This window comes from Sciurus carolinensis, chromosome 17 (genome assembly GCF_902686445.1).
Source record: "Sciurus carolinensis chromosome 17, mSciCar1.2, whole genome shotgun sequence".
In the NCBI taxonomy this organism is placed as follows: Eukaryota; Metazoa; Chordata; class Mammalia; order Rodentia; family Sciuridae; genus Sciurus; species Sciurus carolinensis.
In genome coordinates, this window is record NC_062229.1 from 10076223 (window position 1) to 10091947 (window position 15725).

At 41.8% G+C, this 15725-nt stretch overlaps 1 protein-coding gene across 1 annotated transcript; it reads left to right on the top strand.

Moving 5' to 3' along the window:
• Positions 1-3754: 3754 nt before the first annotated feature.
• Positions 3755-9647, top strand: LOC124968005 (putative gustatory receptor clone PTE01). The gene is made up of 2 exons (XM_047530413.1): positions 3755-4650; positions 9458-9647. Exons 1-2 carry the CDS (start codon positions 3797-3799, stop codon positions 9645-9647), a joined length of 1044 nt encoding a protein of 347 aa, XP_047386369.1. The 5' UTR covers positions 3755-3796.
• Positions 9648-15725: the final 6078 nt, after the last annotated feature.

Here is a 15725-nt window from a genome sequence, read left to right on the forward strand (position 1 = left end):
AGTTTATGCAATTCATATGTCTCTAGAAACCTGTTGATGTCTTCGAAATTTTCTATTTTGTTGGAGTACAGATTTTCCAAATAGCTTCTAATTATGTTTTGTATTTCAGTCATGTCTGTTGTGATATTTCCTTGTCATTCCGAATTTTAGTGATTTGGGTTTTCTCTTTTCTTCTCTTTGTTAGTGTGGCTAAAGGTTTATCAATTTTGGTTATTTTTTCGAAGAACCAACTATTTATTTTGTCAATTTTTTGTATTGTTACTTTCGTTTCAATTTCGTTGATTTCATCTCTCAGTTAAACTATTTCCTGTCTTCTACTACTTTTGGTGTTGATCTGTTCTTCTTTTTCTAGGGCTTTGAGCTGCAGTGTTAGGTCATTTATTTTTTGAGTTTTACTTCTTTTATTAAATGCGCTCCATGAAATAAATCTTCCTCTAAGTACTGCTTTCATAGTGTCCCAGAGATTTTGATATGATGTTTCTTTGTTCTCGTTTACTTCTAAGAATTTTTAATTTCCTTCCTAATATCTTCTGTTATCCATTCATCATATAATAGCATATTGTTTAATCTCCAGGTGTTGGAGTAGTTTCTGTTTTTTACTCTTTCATTTATTTCTAACTTCAATCCATTATGATCTGATAGAATACAAGGTAGTGTCTCTATCTTCTTGTATTTGCTGACATTAGCTTTGTGGCATAATATATGGTCTATTTTAGAGAAGCATCCATGTGCTGCTGAGAAGAAAGTATATTCGCTCTTGGTTGGATGGTATATTCTATAAATGTCTGTTAAGTCTAAATTATTGATTGTGTTATTGAGATCTATGGTTTCTTTGTTCAATTTTTGTTTGGAAGATCTGTTCAGTGCGGTGAGAGAAGCATGTTAAAATCACCTAGTATTATTGTGTTTTGGTCTATTTAGTTTCTAAAATTGAGAAGGATTTGTTTCACATACATGGATGAGCCACTGTTTGGGGCATAGATGTTTATGATTGTTATATCTTGCTGATTTATGCTTCCCTTAAGCAGTATGAAATGTCCTTCTTTATCCCTTCTGACTAACATTGGCTTGAAGTCCACATTATCTGAAATGAGGATGGATACTCCAGCTTTTTTGCTGAGTCCATGTGCATGGTATGTTTTTCCCCATCCTTTCACCTTTAGTCTATGGGTATCTCTTTCTATGAGGTGAGTCTCTTGCAGGCAACATATTGTTGGATCTTTCTTTTTAATCCAATCTGGCAGTCTATGTCTTTTGATTGATGAATTCAGGCCATTAACATTCAGGGTTATTATTGAGATATGATTTGTATTCCTGGTCATTTGGTTCATATTTAAATTTTTTGACACATTTTGGTTCCTCCTTTGTTTGACAGTTCCTTTAGGATAATTCCTCCCTTTGCTGATTTGCTTCTTTGTTTTTTATCTCTTCCTCATGAAATATTTTGCTGAGAATGTTCTGTAATGCTGGCTTTCTTTTTGTAAATCCTTTTAGCTTTTGTTTATCATGGAATGATTTTATTTCATCATCAAATTTGAAGGTAAGTTTTGCTGGGTATAAGATTCTTGGTTGGCATCCATTTTCTTTCAGAGCTTGAAAAATGTTGTTCCAGGCCCTTCTAGCTTTTAGGGATCTGGATTGAAAAATCTGCTGATATCCGTATTGGCTTCCCCCTGAATGTAATTTGGTTCTTTTCTCTCACAGCCTTTAAAATTCTGTCTTTATTTTGTATGTTCGGTATTTTCATTATAATGTGTCTTGGTGTGGGTCTGTTGTAATTTTGTGTATTTGGAGTCCTATAAGCCTCTAGGACTTGATTTTCCATTTCATTCTTCAGATTTGGGAAATTTTCTGATATCATTTCATTGAATAGATTGTTCATTCCTTTGGTTTGTTTCTCTAAGTCTTCCTCAATCCAAATAATTCTCAAATTTGGCCTTTTCATGATATCCCATAGTTCTTGGAAATTCTGTTCATGATTTCTTACCATCTTCTCTGTTTGTTCAACTTTGTTTTTGAGGTTAAATATTTTGTCTTCAATATCTGAAGTTCTGTCTTCCAGCTGTTCTATCCTATTGGTTATGCTTCCTATGGAGTTCTCAATTTGGTTTATTGTTTCCTTCATTTCAAGGATTTCTGTTTGGTTTTTTTTCAATATCTCTAACTCTTTATTGAAATGATCTTTTGCTTCCTGAATTTGCTCTGTTAACTGTCGATTGGTGCGATCATTCAATGCCTGCATTTGCTCTTTCATCTCATCGTTTGCTTCCCTAATCATTTTAATTATGTACATTCTGAACTCCCTTTCTGTCATTTCTTCTGCCATTCTGTCATTGGATTTTATTCATGTAACATCTAGATTTGTTTGGGGCATTTTCTTCCCTTGTTTTCTCATATTGTTCAGGAATCAGTCGGTCATTAAGATATTGCAGATTTCCTCTATCGACTTATAATGTCCCTGAAGATTGCTAGTATATCCCCTCTTATCCCTCAGTAGTCTGAAGTCTTGGAGGAAGTTGATAATGCTGAGCTCCAGGAAGAAGCTGCCTCTCTAGGGGTGGTGACCCTCAGGTGGTGTATATTCCTTGCTAGTGGGCAGAGGTGCCTCCACTTGTTGACCAATGGTCATCCAATGGGGAACTAGGCTTTGGGCTGAGGCAAGTCCTGTTTGTGCCTGTATCTCTGGTTTTACCATCCCTGGGGGAAAACCTCCCCCGGCAGGGAAGACTCACTCGGTGGGGACGTCTTGCTGGTCTGTTGCCCTCCTAGAGGTTCCCCTCAATCTACAACTACCACCTGGGCTGGGCTGTCTTCCTCTGCAACATTCCCACGGGCCCCGGACCTACCTGCTGGGCCTGGGAGCCTAACCCTTCGCAGGCGAGTCTCCTTAGGCTGCCTCTCCCAGAGAATCTGCCTGCAGTCCTGGAAACTTCTCTGTGCAGCTCTTCCAGCAAGAAGCCACCTAGCTCCTGGGACCCTGCTCTGCACCTAATCACCTGGCTATGCGGCCCCTCCTCTGAGCCACCATCTGGAGCCCCGTACAATAGCTCCAAGACCCAGAGACCCACCACACACCTCCTCCTCCAGACAGCGGCCCGGTTTCCGACGCAGTCACTAAGAGTCCAAGCAACTCACTTCGGGTCTCCTTCTCCCGCCAATTGCCCGTAGCCCTAGGCAGTCACTCTGAGTCCAAGTGACCCGTCCTGTTCCTCCTCCTCCTCGGGGTAGACCCCAGGGTGTTCAGGAGCGGTGGCTCTGAGACCAAGTGACCCATCGTGCTCCTCCTCCAGGCAGGCCACCGGTGTTCAGGAGCGGTTGCTTTTAGTCCATTCAACTCACCACTCGCCTCCTCCTCTGGCAACCGCCTGTGGCTCTGATGCAGTCACTCCTAGACCAAGCGACCCACCGGGCTCCTCCTCCAGGCAGGCCACCAGTGTTCTGGAGCGGTCGTTCTGAGTTCAAACAGCTCGCCACGCAGCTTCTCCTCTGGCAACTGCCTGTGGCTCTGATGCAGTCACTCCTAAGTCAAGCGACCCGCCATGCTCCTCCTCTTCCTCCAGGCAACCTCCCGGTGTTCAGGAGCACTCACTCTGAGTTCAAACAGCTCGCCACACAGCTCCTCTTCAGGCAGCCACCCGGAGCCCCAGTCCATTTTTCCAATTTTTATTTTTTGAATTTCAAAAGGTGTCCAAGGAATTTAGAGTCCCCAAATCTAACATCTATATTGGAATTCTACCTCATGGATCTCTCAGAAGATTCAGGCCTGCAGCCCATCCTCTTTGGATTGTTCCTGTCCATGTACCTGGTCACAGTGCTTGGGAACCTGCTCATCATCCTAGCTGTCAGCTCTGACTCCCACCTCCACACCCCCATGTACCTCTTCCTCTCCAACCTGTCCTTGATTGACATCTGCTTCACATTCACCACAGTCCCCAAGATGCTTGTGAACATCCAGATTCACAGCAGGGTCATCTCCTATGTGGGCTGCCTGACTCAGATGTCTCTTTTTGTCTTTTTTGCATGTATGGAGAGTCTGCTTCTGACTGCGATGGCCTATGACCGGTTCGTGGCCATCTGTCATCCCCTGCACTATCAGATCATCATGAACCCTCACTTTTGTGGCTTCTTAGTGTTTCTGTCTCTTTGGTTTAGCCTTTTGGACTCCCAGTTACACAATTTGATTGCATTACATTTTGGCTACTTCAAGGATGTAGAAATTTCTAATTTCTTTTGTGACCCTTCTCAAATTTTTAATCTTGCCTGTCCTGAAACCTTCACCAAAAATATGGTCAGGTATTTTCTTGGTGGTTTTTATGGCTTTGTTCCCATTTCGGGGATATTTTTCTCTTACTTTAAAATTGTTTCCTCCATTCTGAGAATTCCATCAGCAGGTGGGAAGTTCAAAGTCTTCTTCACCTGTGGGTCTCACCTGGCAGTTGTTTGTTTATTTTACGGCAGTGCCATTGGAGTGTACCTTTTTTCAAATATGTCTTCTTCCAACAGAAAGGGTGCAGTTGCCTCTGTCATGTACACTGTTGTCACCCCTATGCTGAATCCCTTAATTTACAGCTTGAGGAACAGGGACATTAAAAATACCCTGAGGAGGATCCATAGCAGAAGAGTAAAATCTGAATCTGTGGTGTCCATTTGGTATGTGGGTTGCAATTGCTAGCAGAACTAAACCTATAAGCCTGTAATGCATGTCTTTTGATCACATTATATATATTGTGGGATTTAATTACTCATCATGTTTTATAGAAGAATGGTCATTGCCAAGATTGTGAGAGGGAAGAATATGGAATTTTTTAATAGGGTACAAAGTTTTACTTGGGGAAGAGGAAATACTTTTGAAAGGGAATGTTCATGATAGCTACACAGCTAAGTGATTATAACTAACAACACTGCAGAGTGCACCTAAAAATTGCAAAAATGGTAATGTTTCATTATGTACATTTTGCCACAATATTCAGTAGAGATGAAATGCAGTTGCTGTTTAAAAAAAGATGAAGAAAAAAAGAGAAGAAAGAAATGCAGTGACTAGTACCCAGAGCTTCCTCCTGAACAGAATACTCCCACAAATTTGGCAGACATTCATTTCATCTTCTTAGGATCTCTACTAAAAATAGGTCTTTAGAGATTGGGATTGCATGGACCAATTTGGCTAATAATAACCTCTGTGCCTTGAACCTCTAAGGTCCTGTTGTAGTAAATAATCAACCTGTGCTTCCAGTCCTTTAGCATGATGGGTACAGCCAAGTGAGTTCCAAATCCTGTGTTGCCTCCTTCCTTGGTTGTCTGCATCAGGAAGCTTGTATCTGCCACTGTATTCATTTCAAGTCTGAGGACAGAGTCAGATCCTTCTCTGGGCGCTAGAAAGTTCAACTGCATTGGGTTCTCATTCCTTGGTAATGATGCAGGAGAGAAGCAGCCTACACCAGTAAGTGTTGAGGGAGATGACAGATGGGGGAGGCCCATTGGAAGTTTTCCTTCATCTTCAGGACTAACATGACAGTGTGGGTAGTGAGACTGGAGGATGCTAACATCCAAAAGTTCAGTGATGATGAGTACCTACTTTATTTTCCACAAAGGGAAGGGGACTATCATTTTATTATAACTCTTATCACATTAGTTTTAAGAAGAGTGAGGGAGGGTTTGAATTAGTGTGTCTCAGTACTGATGCTGAGCTTCCTGAAGGAGAATCCTGGTACATTGTCCCCTTGACATCACAAGACATTTCACTTTCCTACCTCTCCAGGAAGAGACCTCTCTGCTCACTGTGTTTTTCCATTTGGGGCTCCTGGTAGATAACAGAGCAAAGCAGGGATGCCACCAGATGCATCAAGCATAAGATGGAGAGCTACAGATCACAGAAAAGATCACAGAGCAAGCAGGCACCTGATAATCCAGCAGGTACCTGATAATCCAGCAGATTTCCCCCTGGCTTCTCTAAGGATATCTTGCATCTGTCCATATTCATGTCCACTCTTGTCATCTTGAAGCCAGAATTAGGGACAGGTAGTTAGTGTAGAAATAGGGGATCTGATCAAATCGAGGAAATGAAGCCATGAAGCCATCTGCCTCTGGAAGTTGGAGACCGCCCCTGGAAGAATGGAAAGTCAAGGATCTCCGAGCTCATTGATTACCAAATTTACCTGCCTTTATCAAGGACTGCAAGCATGGAGCTGCTAATGAATGCCCCCTGGGCCCTTACCTGCATGAATCACCTTGGCCCTCCCCCTGCCCATGGCTTCTCACTTAATGCAAAACCAGGCCTAGTCAGTAGGCAGGAAGGAGAGATAAGGGAGGGAGAGAACTGGAGAACAAAAGAGACTTTCACCTATAAAAGATGTAGGGTGCACTCACTTCTTTGGACTTTAGAACATCAGCCATGGCCCCCTTCTTCCTGCCGGGAGAAGTCTGTATCATTACCTTTAAATAAAACCTGTTTAATATGCTTGCCTTGGCGTGCTTCTCTAGTGTTCAATCTTCAACATTAGAAGGAGCAGAACTTGTCACCGGTAAATGGCAGTATCAATCTGCCCACCCAGTCTCAAAAGGGACCTAAAGGGAACTGCCGATTTCATTATTTTTAAAGAAATTGACCAGAGTTTAAGTATGTACTTCAGATGTCCCTGTGGTTTAGACCTCTGGACATCTGCTTAAAACTTTGTGATGGCTAGGAAACAGTGAAGAAATTTAGTACATCAGACCCAGAGCCTGATTATTCAGTTTTATTTTTTATTAGAGCCTTATGGTTATACATAGTAGTTGGCTTCATCCTGGTAAACTCATACATGCATGGAAATCAATTTCAGCTCATGATCCCCCCTCTTCCCTCCCACCCTCCCTACCTTCCCTCTCCCAATCTCCTTCCTCTATTCTCCTTCCTTCATTCATCTATTAATTTATATTTGATAGGTTTTTTATGTTATTCTATCCTTCCCTCCCTCTTTCCTTTATTTTACTCTAGCTTCTGCATGTGAGAGAAAACATTTGGCCTCTGAGTTGCTAATTTCACTTAGCATGATAGTCTAATTTTCATTCATTTTCATCCATTTACTGACCATGTCCATAATTTCATCCTGTTTTATGACTGAGTAGAAGTCAATTTCTTAATCTATTCTTTTTTTGGGAGCATCTTGGTTGATTCCATAATTTAGCTAATGTGCTGCTGTAAACACTGAGGTGTCTGTGCCGCTGTAGAATGCCAATTTTAGAACTTTCGGGAAAGTACCAAGGAGTGGGTGATCTGGGTTGAGGGTTCAGTTTTGAATCTATCTGCAACACTTGTGTCTGTGACACAGGAAGGTTGTTAGCACCTCTGAGACTCAGCATTGTCATCTGAGATAATTTCTAGGTGATACAACTGTAGTGAGTTCAGATTAAACAAATAATGGGTACTCCCTATTTTATTAATATGTGATAAATGTGTAAAAGAAGGGTGAAATACACTTTAGATATTATTATTAATAATGAGGTTAATCTTCATATTCAAATAAAATATAATGTAAACTATAATGTATTTGAAGTTACTGTTTCCACATTTCAGTGACAGGATATTTTATTTTGTCCTTATCTAAGTATAAGTTGTGTATTTAGAGAAAAATGACTAATCTTTCATTTCTGATTCCCCATAGCCTATACTTTGTTAGGCATAGAGAAGGAATAAAAAATAAGTAGTCTCTGTTAAACCCTGAGTAGACTCTTCCTTAGTTCACAAAAATTGGCTGTAATCAATGCAGTTTCAACACTCTGAAGATTTCCTTTCTGCACTTTCCTCCCTTTTGGGAATGTCCAACAGAACAAGATATAAGATATAATAGCTCTTGTGTCTGTATCATGGACTCATGAATCTTAAGTTTTCATTTAACATCACTTATGCTATTTAATTATTCAAGGATAATGGTGAGATATTCATGGATATTAACCCAGAAAAAGGGGGAGAAAGACATGGGCAAATAACCTTTTTTGGGAGGGATGCTGGGGATTGAACCCAGGGTGCTGAGTCACTGAGTCACAATTTTTTTATATTTTATTTAGAGATAAGTTCTCACTGAGTTGCTTAGGGCCTCACTGAGTTGCTTAGGGCTTCGCTAAGTTGCTGAGGCTGACTTTGAACTCACCATCCTTCTGCCTTAGGTGCCTAAGCCACTGGTATTACAGGAATGTGCCATTGTGCCCACCTGCAAATAATATTTATGTTTGAGCTGATTCACATTTTGGAGCCACATCACTGCAGGCTTTGTTGGACTTCTCCATTTTTTTCTCACTCACCATTTCCATAACAATGAAAATCTTTATTTGAATGAACAGTACAATGACCAAATATTTCTTTGGTTTGAAATTTCCCTTACATACATATTGGCATTTCTCTCTCTACTTTCATTAAGTAGCATGTGCTCAGAAAGGTGGAGAGATTACACACATCAGCACTTGGGTACTAGAACATGGATCCAGGACTACAACACTGATTTCCTGACACCCGTTCCAGTACACCGTCTTCTCTGCCAGGGCCAAATGACCCATTATTTCCTATACTAAATGAAAATTTTTGGTCAATGATCAAGTAAACATTATTAAAAGATGTATGTTAGCAATATTCCTGAAAGTACATGGTAACAGTAATATGTTATAATTTATTTGGACTAAATTTTTTTTATTGAGACAAACAGGTGAGTAACATAAAATGGAATGAACAGGGGCTGGGGATATAGCTCAGTTGGTTAAGTGCTTGCCTCACAAGCATAAGGCCCTGGGTTCTAATCCCCAGCACTGCAAAAAAAAAAAAAAAAAAAGAAATGAACATTCACCTTGGTATGGAATATTGGTATCTTTGGAATTCAAGTAACTATCAATCACACAAATATGATCTGGAAAATTTCATTTGTGTGACATGGAGAGAGGCATGGGAATTTGAAAAGATAGTCATAATAATAAACTCACTCATTAAATGATGTCTCTCTCTTAGGTAATGAAGTGTATCAGTTAAAGCTTTCAAAGTTGATGTGTGTAATTCACAGACAGGAGACTTAATTGCACATGCCAATGTGAGCTAGTAAAATTCAGGGGCAACGGGTTTGCTTTGTAGTCTACTTAGGTGAGCTTTAGGTACTGAATAGGTAAGCTTTTAAAAAACTGCTGATGGACACAAATCAGGACTGGTATGCACATACTGAAAAAATGTGTGCATAGAATCATAACAGCAGTTTCTTGTGAGGAACTGTTGTGCAGAAGAATGGGATCCTGCAGGGAAACCAAGAACTCAAATTTCATGGGTAAAAATGAAAATCCCTCTGAAATGTTAATTCTGAAACATATATTATTTTTTTAATGTATTGGTTCTTTTAGTTATACATGACAACAGAATTCATTTTGATATAATTATACAAGCATGGAATAAATCTTATTCTTATGGATGTACATGATGGTGCAACCTGTCCTTGATTGACATCTGTAGCACCTCCACTGTGGTCCCTAAGATGATTGTGGACATCCAAACTCACAGTGGAGTCATCTCCTATGGAGAAAGCCTGCCTCAGATGTCTCTTTTTCTCATTTTTGGAAGTATGGATGGTATGCTTCTGACTGTGATGGCCTATGACCAGTATGTGGCCATCTGTCATCCCTGCATTATCCTGTCATCATGAACCCTCATCTCAGTGACTTCTTAGTTTTGATGTCTCTTTTGTTTAGTCTTTTTGAATCCCAGATGCACAATTTGATTGCTTTACACTATATGTCCTTCAAGGATGAGGAAATTACTAACTTCTACTGTAAACCTTCCCAGGTCCTTAACCTTGCCTGTTCTCATACCTTTACCAGAAGCATAGTCATATATTTTGTTGGTGCCATCTCTGGTTTTCTTCCTTTCTCAGGGATTCTTTGCTCATGCTATAAAATTACTTCCTCCATTCTGAGGGATTCCTTCCTCAGGTGGAAGCACAAAGCCTTCTCCACCTGTGGGTCTCACCTCTCAGTAGTTTGCTTATTTTATGGAACAGGCGTTGGAGTGTACCTGGCTTCAGCTGTGTCACAATCTCCTAGTAAGGTTGCTGTGTCCTCCATGATGTACACAGTGGTCATTCCAATGCTGAATCCCTTCATCTACAGCCTGAAGAATGAGGATATTAAAAGTGCCCTGAGGAGGCTGCACAGCAGAATTGTCAAATCTCAGAACCTCTGGCACCCATTTGAAATGTAGGTAGGAAAAGGAAACAGACCTAATGATCTATACCTGTTTAATGCCTGCTTGGTCACATTATTTCTTGTTATTTCATATTCCTCATGCATTATAGTAGAATGGTGTGTGACTGGGTTGGGGGCAGTTAGGAATGTGAACTTTTTAATATGGGTAAAAATTTGTTTGCAGAATGTTTCACAACAAAGTATATTATAATAACATCATTGAAGATTGTACTTAAAACAGCTTAAATGGTATATGCCTATTAGGTGTATTTTAACATAATAAAATGGAGAAAATGAAGATGACTCTTTAAAAAATTATAATCAAAATGAACAGTACTCATGAACTTCCTCCTCAGTACAGGCAGCTTCCAAAACCATCTGTGAGTATTCTTTTCCTCTTCTTCCTTCACTCATATTTGAATTCCTTAAACATTGGAATAACAGGGATGAATTTGTCATATTGTAAGTACTGTGCATGGAGACTCCAAGGGCATATGCTGCCAGCATTCCTCTTGTGTCTCCAGTCCTTTGGTGTGATGACTCTGGTCCAGTGGGTGACATATCTGTGTGCATCTCCCACAGGTTTTCTGCATCTGGATGCTCCTATGTGCCACTATATTCATATTGATCCTGAGGACAGAGACTGAGCCTTTATTGGTTGCCTGGCAGGGGAAAGGCATTGGATCCACCATCCTTGGTTATGAGGCAGCAGACAGGGAGCTTATCCAAGTGAGTGCTGAGGGAGACAGAGATGCAGGAAGGATAAACAGAAGCACTATTTCTTTATCATTGGAATGAACGTGACAGACGTGTAAGGCAGATGGAAGCATAACAAAATTAAACATTTGGATATGTAAACTGTAAATTCTATGTTCTTATTTATAGAGGAGGTGCTTTCTACCCACATGGTTGTCCTTCCTGTAGGCATCTCCCCCACATGGTTAAAATAGGTCCCTGTAAACTGTTTCATGAGCACTCCAAAATATCATCATGCTGGTGATGGTGATGAAGAGGAGGACAATAGCTGCAATATGATGGGCCATTACTGAGGGCTTCCTAAGTGGTAATCTCTGAGTTACGTCTCTGTGTAGCATATTTCATTTCCTGTGCACAGTCTTCCTGAAGTAATATGCTCCCTCATTGCTATTCTTTTACAGGAAGAAAGGTACATACTCTTGTGTAGCATGAACTAGGTGGTTAGGTGGAAAAGAGTGACACCTTCTTTGAATTGATCTGTCTGAAGATGACACAGGGCTATCCTGTCAGTAGAATCCTGGTATGTTGGGCTGTTGACAATACAACCAGCCATTTTGCTTCCCTTCCACTCAGGGGGAGATTTCTTGCTTATTTCAACCTTTTCTCTTGGGTGTTCCAGGTAAATCACAGAGGGGAGCTGTGATTGACACCTGCTGCATGAACTAGAGGTAGGAGAGGAGAATTTCACAGTCAGTGGTCACACAAAGAGTGGGCAGAAGGTAATTCAGCACAGAACTCTCTTTCCCCACTCTGGGATATCCCTGAAGTTGTCCACATCCTCCATTCTTGTAAAGAGCTCATTGGTATCCATGTCTTATTTCCATTCAGACTCAGGAAACTGGAAACAACAGAAATATGTTCCTCAGATATATGTGTGGTTAAGATCTCTATATCTCTGCTTCAAGTTTTTGATAGCTGAGACAGTGAAAAATCTAGTGTACTAGATCCAAGGACTGAAAATTTAATTTAAATTCCTCTTTGTACCTATTAATTTCTTAAACAGACAGCAGATTGCTAGTGTCTCTGAAGTTCAGTATTTTACTAAGGTGATTTGTGGTTGACACAACTGTAGTGAGAAGGATAAAGCAGGAAATGGGTGCTCCCTATGTGAACACATAAAGTTAAGTAAAAACAAATTTTATGCATGATTTTGTCAATAAAAATGATAAGGAGCATCTTTGTATTATTCAATTAAAATATTCTTTGATCAGAGGATACCTCCAGGGTCACAAATTTGTTCTAAGTCAATTTGAAACCTACACATTTTCTTAACCTTCTGCATAGGCAAACTCAATCTGTTTTTCACTTGTATGATTATAATATCTAATATCTATTCCTCAGATCAATCTAAAAGATGTGACGTGGCATATAAAAGCTATGACTTCACCAAGAGAGTCCTTAGTGACACAGCTAAAGGGATCCTTCAGCTAACACAGAGGTAATGCCAATAAAAAGCTACTTTACAGAAAGCAGATGCCATTTCATAGCTCAAGGGGACACCTGTGCCACTATAAAAACCAAATGTTGTGTTTCTAGCAACTCATAAATAGACGACATGTCAGACCAAACCCTAACTCTAGGTTACTACCTTTGTGGTCTCCAGAGGCTGACAACACTGGTGTGTGTGCATGTGTGCATGTGTGTGTGTGTGTGTGTGTGTGTGTGTGTGTGTGTGAATTGCAGAAAATAAGTCTTGTTGCACCATTCATGGTTGTCCTAGCATGATCCCTCCCCTGTGTACACCTTGTCCAGTCACCTGCCAGCCACCATCATGGAACTGTGGACTGACCCAATGCATGAGATGCCCAGAGTCCATTAAGCTCCAGATGGTCATGGAAATACGATCCTCCATGGAGCTGCCTCCCAACTTCAACCAAGGCCCCCTAGGTAGACCCTCTGGAGGGTTTGCCTGATGTCACAGCTGTCAACCATCATCAGCTTCAAGAAGCCAGAACAGTCATTGCCCCCTTCCCCTGAGAGCAGTCAAGGATCTCTTCAGAGGTAGGATTGAGGCAGGAAATAGATTATCTGTAGGCAGATAGAAATGGGGACCTCAGAGAATGGGATTCCACCACCCCAGATTAAAACCTAGGTTAGAGCTTTTTAGTGTGTTTTTGGCTGCCTGACTGGAAGGACCCACTCATCCTTGGATGCCCAACTCCTGTCCTTGGCAGGGACATCCAATGCATGAGATGCCCAGAGTTCATTAAGCTCCAGATAGTCATGGAAATATGATCCTCCATGGAGCTGTCTCCCAACTTCAACCAAGGCCCCCTAGGTAGACCCTCTGGAGGGTTTGCCTGATGTCACAGCTGTCAACCATCATCAGCTTCAAGAAGCCAGAACAGTCATGGCCCCCTTCCCCTGAGAGCAGTGTTTTTGCCAAATCAGCAGGCTTCCATTCATTTTAATTCCCACCATAGCTCCCTGCATTTCCCTGCCTTCTTTATCTTCTTCTGCTGACCAGAAGCTTTCCCCTCCCCTCTAATGTGCTAGTCAATGCTTCTTCCTGAGGTGTCAACCACAGTGTGGGATGCCCCAAGCCCACCATGTTAAAACTTCTCTACAAGACCTGCCTCCAGCTAAAGCAAGTTGTCTCCTATCACCTCTGTGCAGAAATAATACTTACCTCCATTTGCCCACTAACTGGACAGGAATTTGCCTAGCCCCCTTTCTCTTCCCAATTCTCTGCATAATTATTGGCCTTGCCACTGGCCCCTCCCCATCTTGGCTACTCACCTCCTCTTCGCAGAGGACCATCAATGACCCTGCTGATCAGAGCCCAGAACATCCTCCTGCTGAGCTCCACGGGAGCTGCTCAGTACCAGCACCTACAGGAGGTCTCCACCTGCCCCCTCTCAGTGGGAGGACATTTAAGATGGTTTCCAGCCATTCTGCCATCACCCTTTTCTTATCAAATAAACAGAAAAAGACAGGAATGCTAGGTAGAACTCGATGCATTTTGAAACATGTCCTCCTCCTTAGAACAAGAGTCACATCAAGGACTCTGACTTGACCTGACTTAAACGCCAGATGGCGCTCCAGTACCATGCAAAGAAACCCCACACCTCCATCTTCATAAGAAAGGACCCTGATTGTTATCCGGGACTGAAATACTGAAAAACACCTGGCTCCTTAAGAAGGTGACACCATGGGGACCTTTCCCTGAGGACCACCTAGCAATGTCCTAACCACAAACACTTCCTCCTCCTTCTCTCCCCTGTATCCACCCCAGGTTGTATGTGGAAGACAGGTCTCAGTCTCCACTGGGCCCCCTCTGCAGGTTTGTCCCAAATAAACCTGTTACTCTTGAAAAAAATAAAGTGACATTCTCTCTATTTGTGTAACGGTGCATTTCATTTTTCTCCTGATATCGGTACATGTTGTGTATTTGAAGAGGAATGACTAACTATTCTAATTACCCAGAGGCTATACTTTGTTAGGAACAGAAGAGGACTCAACAATAAAAATCCCTCTGAGTATTGAGAGACCTGTTCTTGTTTTGACACAGGTGCGCTGCAGACAGGGAACAATTCTTGTTCCCTGGTGTTGAAGATTAAGCACCAAGATGGACAGGCAAGCCTGGAGAGCAGGTTTTATTTAAGAAAGTCATAGAGACAGACTTCTCCTAAGAGAAGTGGGGCCTCAGAGCCAGAGCCCGTGGGAGTGGTACAACTTGCTTTCTTGTGGATCCCAGGACCCCCTCTTTAATTATTGCCTTCTCTATCTCTGACCAAGAGTAGGGTGTGGAGGTGAGCCCCAGTGTCCTCTCTGTGATAACCAGTGTTGACCAGTCCTCATCCTCTCTGACCCCGTCCTTCATTACCTACACTGCTGGACCTTCCTTCCTGCCTCGGTTTGCTGAGGAATGTGAGCTGCCACTCAGGCCAGGAGGTGCTGCAGGCAAATTGCTTTTCGGTAAGGAGAGCGTGTGGTGGTCAGCACAGTGGGCCATTTCATGGACTCATTCTCTTAGCCTGGTGTCCCACTGTTCTCATCTATCTGTCCCAGACCAGTTTCATGATAAATGTGTGTGAGCAGCATGACTTTGACGTACTTGCTGTTTCCCTGTCTGCACTCTCCTCCCTTTTAGCAGTGTCCCATAGATCTGGGGACAGGATAATAAAGCTCTTGTTTCTGTCTATGTCATGGACACATGGGCCTGAACTCCATTTAATCACATCTACATAGTCAATTAATCAAAACAGGAGAGATTTTCAAGGGTATCAAAAAAAAAAAAAAAAAGCACCAAAAGAAGGGGCAGGCAAAGCTCATGGCCTGGAAGGAGACACTTGATAGACCTTCGACCATGACAGTCTCCAGAGCTCTTTACCCACCGCATCTGTCAAGAAGTCACTGTTTCTACAACACTGAATTCAGCATCAGGGATTTTTAAAAATTAACCTCGATACCAAATATTTATATACTCAAACTTCACCCTTGACCATACCCATTGTGGGGAAGGGTGCTATTCTACCCTTCAGTGAGGAGGATAAGTTCAGAGGGGCAGAGAGTGACGCACATTCTGCAGCTGGTCAATGGCTCGGGACTCACTGGTCGATTTCCTGACTCCCATCCCAAGGCACTGTCTCCTCTACTGGAGCCATGCAGAATTTGGGCTTGGAAACACTGACAGGAAAACTGTCCACCAAATTCCTGATTTGGGGGGACAGGTGTGTTGGATAACGGAATCATACAGAAGGGTGAGATCGAAGAAGAATGACAGTCATTTAAAAAGGAGCTTAATGACAGGCCGTCTGCTGTTGAAGGTCAAGACATTTTTA